This window comes from Salvelinus fontinalis, chromosome 13, assembly GCF_029448725.1.
Source record: "Salvelinus fontinalis isolate EN_2023a chromosome 13, ASM2944872v1, whole genome shotgun sequence".
NCBI classification, from domain to species: Eukaryota; Metazoa; Chordata; class Actinopteri; order Salmoniformes; family Salmonidae; genus Salvelinus; species Salvelinus fontinalis.
In genome coordinates this window covers 2,905,622-2,912,357 of record NC_074677.1, presented here as the reverse complement: position 1 = coordinate 2,912,357, position 6,736 = coordinate 2,905,622, and the positions used below count along the sequence as shown (strand labels likewise).

General features: G+C 46.6%; 1 protein-coding gene across 1 annotated transcript in view; it reads left to right on the top strand.

The window, feature by feature from the left end:
- Positions 1-6,736, top strand: part of LOC129867917 (transcriptional coactivator YAP1-like) — a 67,435-nt gene that overhangs the window by 8,137 nt on the left and 52,562 nt on the right. Inside the window, exon 2 of the mRNA XM_055941405.1 lies at positions 6,331-6,530. Coding sequence (XP_055797380.1) covers positions 6,331-6,530 — 200 coding nt within the window. The remainder of the gene's footprint in view (positions 1-6,330; positions 6,531-6,736) is intronic.

The window sequence follows — 6,736 nt, the reverse complement described above, 5'->3', positions numbered from 1 at the left end:
CTCATTTGTTGACTTCTGTAACCGTAAAAGCCTTGGTTTCATGCGTGTTAACATTAGAAGCCTCCTCCCTAAGTTTGTTTTATTCACTGTTTAGCACACTCTGCCAACACGGATGTCCAAGCCATGTCTGAATCCTGGCTTAGAAAGGCCACCAAAAGTCCTGAAATTTCCATCCCTAACTATAACATTTTCCGACAAGATCGAACTGCCAAAGGGGGCGGAGTTGCAATCTACTGCAGAGATAGCCTGCAGAGTTCAGTCATGCTATCCAGGTCTGTGCCCAAATAATTTGAGCTACTACTTCTAAAAATCCACTTTTCCAGAAACAAGTCTCTCACTGTTGCCACTTTCTGTAGACCACCCTCTGCCCCCCAGCTGTGCTCTGGACACCATATGTGAACTGATTGCCCCCCATCTATCTTCAGAGCTCATGCTGCTAGGTGACCTAAACTGGGACATGCTTAACACCCGGGCCATCCTACATTCTAAGCTAGATGCCCTCAATCTCACACAAATTATCAATGAACCCACCAGGTACAACCCCAAATCCGTAGACACGGGCACCCTCATAGATATCATCCTAACCAAATTGCCCTCCAAATACAGCTCAGCTATTTTCAACCAAGATCTCAGCGATCACTGCCTCATTGGGGCGGCAGTGTAGCGGCAGCATTGGGGCGGCAGCGTAGCCTAGTGGTTAGAGCGTTGGACTAGTAACCGGAAGGTTTCAAGTTCAGATCCCCGAGCTGACAAGGTACAAATCTGTCGTTCTGCCCCTGAACAGGCAGTTAACCCACTGTTCCTAGGTCGTCATTGAAAATAAGAATTTGTTCTTAACTGACTTGCCTAGTTAAATAAAGGTAAAAAAATAAAAATAAATTTTTTTTTTTAAAAATGCCAGCATGCGTAATGGGTCCCCTTTCAAACGACCACCCCTCGTCACTGTCAAACGCTCCCTAAAACACTTCAGCGAGTAGGCTTTTCTAATCGACCTTGCCCGGGTATCCTGGAAGGATATTGACCTCATCCCGTCAGTAGAGGATGCCTAGTTATTCTTTAAAAGTGGTTTCCTCACCATCTTAAATAAGCCCCATTAAAAACATGTAGAACCAGGAACAGATACAGCCCTTGGTTCACTCCAGATCTGACTGCTCTTGACCAGCACAAAAACATCCTGTGGCGTACTGCATTAGCATCGAATAGCCCCCGCGATATACAACTTTTCAGGGAAGTCAGGAACCAATATACACAGGCAGTTAGAAAAGCAAAGGCTAGCTTTTTCAAGCAAAAATTCACATCCTGTAGCTCTAACTCCAAAAAGTTTTGGGACACTGTAAAGTCCATGGAGAATAAGAGCACCTCCGCCCAGCTGCCCACTGCACTGAGGCTAGGTAACACGGTCACCACTGATAAATCGATGATAATCTAACATTTTAATAAGCATTTCTCAACGGCTGGCTATGCTTTCCACCTGGCTACCCCTACCCCGATCAACAGCCCTGCACCCCCCACAGCAACTTGCCCAAGCCTCCCCCGTTTCTCCTTCACCCAAATCCAGATAGCTGATGTTCTGAAAGAGCTGCAAAATCTGGACCCCAACAAATCAGCAATCTGGACCCTCTCTTTCTAAAATTATCTGCCGAAATTTTTGCAACCCCTATTACTAGCCTGTTCAACCTCTCGTATCGTCTGAGATTCCCAAAGATTGGAAAGCTGCCGCGGTCATGCCCCTCTTCAAAGGGCGAGACACTCTAGACCCAAACTGCTACAGACCTATATCTATCCTACCCTGCCTTTCTAAGGTCTTCGAAAGCCAAGTTAACAAACAGATTACCGACCATTTCGAATCCCACCGTACCTTCTTCGCAATGCAATCTGGTTTCAGAGCTGGTCATGGGTGCACCTCAGCCACGCTCAAGGTCTTAAACGATATCATAACCGCCATCGATAAGAGACATTACTGTGCAGCCGTATTCATCAACCTGGCCAAGGCTTTCGACTCTGTCAATCACCACATTCTTATCGGCAGACTCAACAGCCTTGGTTTCTCAAATGACTGCCTCGCCTGGTACACCAACTACTTCTCTGACAGAGTTCAGTGTGTCAAATCGGAGGGCCTGTTGTCCGGCCCTCTGGCAGCTGTCCGGCCCTCTGGCAGTCTCTATGGCAATCAAACAAGCTAAGTGCCAGTATAGAGACAAAGTAGAGTCGCAACTCAACAGCTCAGACACGAGGTATGTGGCAGGGTCTACAGTCAATCACGGATTACAAAAAGAAAACCAGCCCCATCGCGGACCAGGATGTCTTGCTCCCAGACAGACTAAATAACTTTTTTTCTCACTTTGAGGACAATACAGTGCCACTGACACGGCCCGCTACCAAAACCTGCGGGCTCTCCTTCACTGCAGCCGAGGTGAGTAAAACATTTAAACGTGTTAACCCTCGCAGGGCTGCAGGCCCAGACGGCATTCCCAGCCGCGTCCTCAGAGCATGCGCAGACCAGCTGGCTGTTGTGTTTACGGACATATTCAATCAATCCTTATCCCAGTCTGCTGTTCCCACATGCTTCAAGAGGGCCACCATTGTTCCTGTTCCCAAGAAAGCTAAGGTAACTGAGCAAAACGACTATCGCCCTGTAGCACTCACTTCCGTCATCATGAAGTGCTTTGAGAGACTAGTCAAGGATCATATCACCTCCACCCTACGTGTCACCCGAGACCCACTTCAATTTGCTTACCGACCCAATAGGTCCACAAACGACGCAATCGCAACCACACTGCACACTGCCCTATCCCATCTGGACAAGAGGAATACCTATGTGAGAATGCTGTTCATCGACTACAGCTCAGCATTTAACACCATAGTACCCTTCAAACACGTCATCAAGCTCAAGACCCTGGGTCTCGACCCCGCCCTGTGCAACTGGGTACTAGACTTCCTGACGGGCCGCCCCCAGGTGGTAAGGGTAGGTAACAACATCTCCACCCCGCTGATCCTCAACACTGGGGCCCCACAAGGGTGCGTTCTGAGCCCTCTCCTGTACTCCCTGTTCACCCATGACTGCGTGGCCATGCACGCCTCCAACTCAATCATCAAGTTTGCAGACGACACTATAGTGGTAGGCTTGATTACCAACAACGACGAGACGGCCTACAGAGAGGAGGTGAGGGCCCTCGGAGTGTGGTGTCAGGAAAATAACCTCAACGTCACTCAACGTCACCCACTCAACGTCAACAAAACAAAGGAGATGATCGTGGACTTCAGGAAACAGCAGAGGGAGCACCCCCCTATCCACATCGACGGGACAGTAGTGGAGAGGGTAGTAAGTTCATCGGCGTACACATCACGGACAAACTGAATTGGTCCACCCACACAGACAGCGTTGTGAAGAAGGCGCAGCAGCCACTTTAATAATGGGAATTGATGGAAATGTATCACTAGCCACTTTAAACAATGCCACTTAATATAATGTTTACATACCCTACAGTACTCATCTCATATGTATATACCGTACTCTATACCATCTACTGCATCTTGCCATCTTTATGTAATACATGTATCACTAGCCACTTTAAACTATGCCACTTTATGTTTATATACCCTACATTACTCATCTCATATGTATATACTGTACTCTATACCATCTACTGCATCTTGCCTATGCCGTTCTGTACCATCACTCATTCATATATCTTTATGTACATATTCTTTATCCCTTTACACTTGCGTGTATAAGGTAGTAGTTGCGGAATTGTTAGGTTAGATTACTTGTTGTTATTACTGCATTGTCGGAACTAGAAGCACAAGCATTTCGCTACACTCGCATTAACATCTGCTAACCATGTGTATGTGACAAATAAAATGTGATTTGATTTGATTATGGGGTGCCACAGGGTTCAATTCTCGGGCCGACTCTCTTCTCTGTATACATCCATGATGTCGCTCTTGCTGCTGGTGATTCTTTGATCCACCTCTACGCAGATGACACCATTCTGTATACATCTGGCCTTTCGTTGGACACTGTGTTAACTAACCTCCAGACGAGCTTCAATGCCATACAACTCTCCGTCCGTGGCCTCCAACTGCTCTTAAATACAAGTAAAACTAAATACATGCTCTTCAACCGATTGCTGCCTGCACCTGCCCGCCCGTCCAGCATCACTACTCTGGACGGTTCTGACTTAGAATATGTGGACAACTACAAATACCTAGGTGTCTGGTTAGACTGTAAACTCTCCTTCCAGACTCACATTAAGCATCTCCAATCCAAAATTAAATCTAGAATCGGCTTCCTATTTTGCAACAAAGTCTCCTTCACTCATGCTGCCAAACATACCCTCGTAAAACTGACCATCCTACCGATCCTCGACTTCGGCGATGTCATTTACAAAATAGCCTCCAACACTCTACTCAACAAACTGGATGCAGTCTATCACAGTGCCATCCGTTTTGTCACCAAAGCCCCATATACTACCCACCACTGCGACCTGTACACTCTCGTTGGCTGGCCCTCGCTTCATACTCGTCGCCAAACCCACTGGCACCAGGTCATCTATAAGTCTCTGCTAGGTAAAGCCCCACCTTATCTTAGCTCACTGGTCACCATAGCAGCACCCACCCGTAGCACGCGCTCCAGCAGGTATATTTCACTGGTCATCCCCAAAGCCAATTCTTCCTTTGGTCGCCTGTCCTTCCAGTTCTCTGCTGCCAATGACTGGAACGAACTGCAAAAACCACTGAAGCTGGAGACTCATATCTTCCTCACTAACTTTAAGCACCAACTGTCAGAGTAGCTCACAGATCACTGCACCTGTACATAGCCCATCTGTAAATAGCCCATCCGATCTACCTCATCCCCTCACTGTATTTATTTTATGTATCTTGCTCCTTCGCACACCAGTATCTCTACTTGCACATTCATCTTCTGCACATCTACCATTCCTTGATTCCAAATATTGGGGAAGATGCCAGAGCTGAGGACGATGTTAAAGAGTTTTAGTATTTCAGCCAATTGGAATTTGTTGTCTGTATATTTGATCATTTCATTAAGGATACCATCAACACCACAGGCCTTTTTGGGTTTAGTGTTTTCCAATTTTCCCAGAAGTGGTTGGAGTCTATGGATTCTTCAAATACAATGAGCTGATTTCTGACATGCTGTTCCTTCTTTTTCCGTAGTGTATTTCTGTATTGTTTTAGTGATTCACCATAGTGAAGGTGTAGACTCAGGTTTTCTGGGTCTCTATGTTTTTGGTTGGACAGGTTTCTCAATTTATTTCTTAGGTTTTTGCATTTTTCATCAAACCATTTGTCATTGTTGTTAATTTTATTAGATTGTCTGCTTGAAATGTTTAGACTTGACAGGGAAGCTGAGAGGTCAAATATACTGTTTAGGTTTTCCACTGCCAAGTTTACACCTTCACTATTACAGTGAAACATTTTGTCCAGGAAGTTGTCTAGAAGGGATTGAATTTGTTGTTGCCTAATTGTTTTTTGGTAGGTTTCCACACTACTTTCCTTCCATCTATAGCATTTCTTAATATTACTCAGTTCCTTTGGCTTTGATGCCTCTTGAGTGATTATTGTTCAGTTCATTTAGACTACTTTTGCTGTGGTCTGATAGGGGTGTCGGTGGGCTGACTGTGAACGCTCTGAGAGACTCTGGGTTGAGGTCAGTGATAAAGTAGAGTACTACTGCCAAGGGATGAGCTATAGGTGAACCTACCATAGGACTCTGGGTTGAGGTCAGTGATAAAGTAGAGTACTACTGCCAAGAGATGAGCTATAGGTGTACCTACCATAGGACTCTGGGTTGAGGTCAGTGATAAAGTAGAGTACTACTGCCAAGAGATGAGCTATAGGTGAACCTACCATAGGACTCTGGGTTGAGGTCAGTGATAAAGTAGAGTACTACTGCCAAGAGATGAGCTATAGGTGAACCTACCATAGGACTCTGGGTTGAGGTCAGTGATAAAGTAGTCTACAGTACTACTGCCAAGAGATGAGCTATAGGTGTACCTACCATAGGAGTCCCCTCGAAGCCTACCATTGACTATGTACATACCCAGCGTGTGACAGAGCTGCAGGAGTTGTGACCTGTTTTTGTTGGTTATGTTGTCGTAGTTGTGCCTAGGTGGGCATATGGGGGAGGGAATGCTGTCACCTCCAGGCAGGTGTTTGTCCCCCTGTGTGCTGAGGGTGTCAGGTTCTTGTCCGTTCTGGCATTTAGGTCGCCACAGACTAGTGTTCCACACATTGGACCATCAGACCTCAATCAGTTGAACTTGCCCCGAGACACTGATCTAAATGTGTGCTTGTGTGTCTGTCCAGGCCAGTTCAGATGGGACCATCGTTGGGTCTCTGACACCTCATCATGTGCGTGCCCACTCCTCTCCCGCCTCGCTCCCCATCAACGCCCTTTCTGCCCCAGCAACCAGTGTCATGGCAACACAGCCGCTCCCTGACGACGTGCCCCTCCCTCCGGGCTGGGAGATGACCAAGACTCCCTCAGGACAGTGCTACTTCCTCAAGTAGGTATCTCTGTGTGGCAGGTAAAACCAGTCCTAAACCAGCAGGTTAAACCAGCTGCTAAACTGCAGCAGACTATGGAAGCCTGTTAGGGAAAAACCTCACATGGAGAAACAACATTAACCAATCTGACTGGCAGACAACAACCAATTACATGGCTCAGAAATCTACATCCTCTACCTCCTCCTAACTGTGTGTGTGTGTGTGT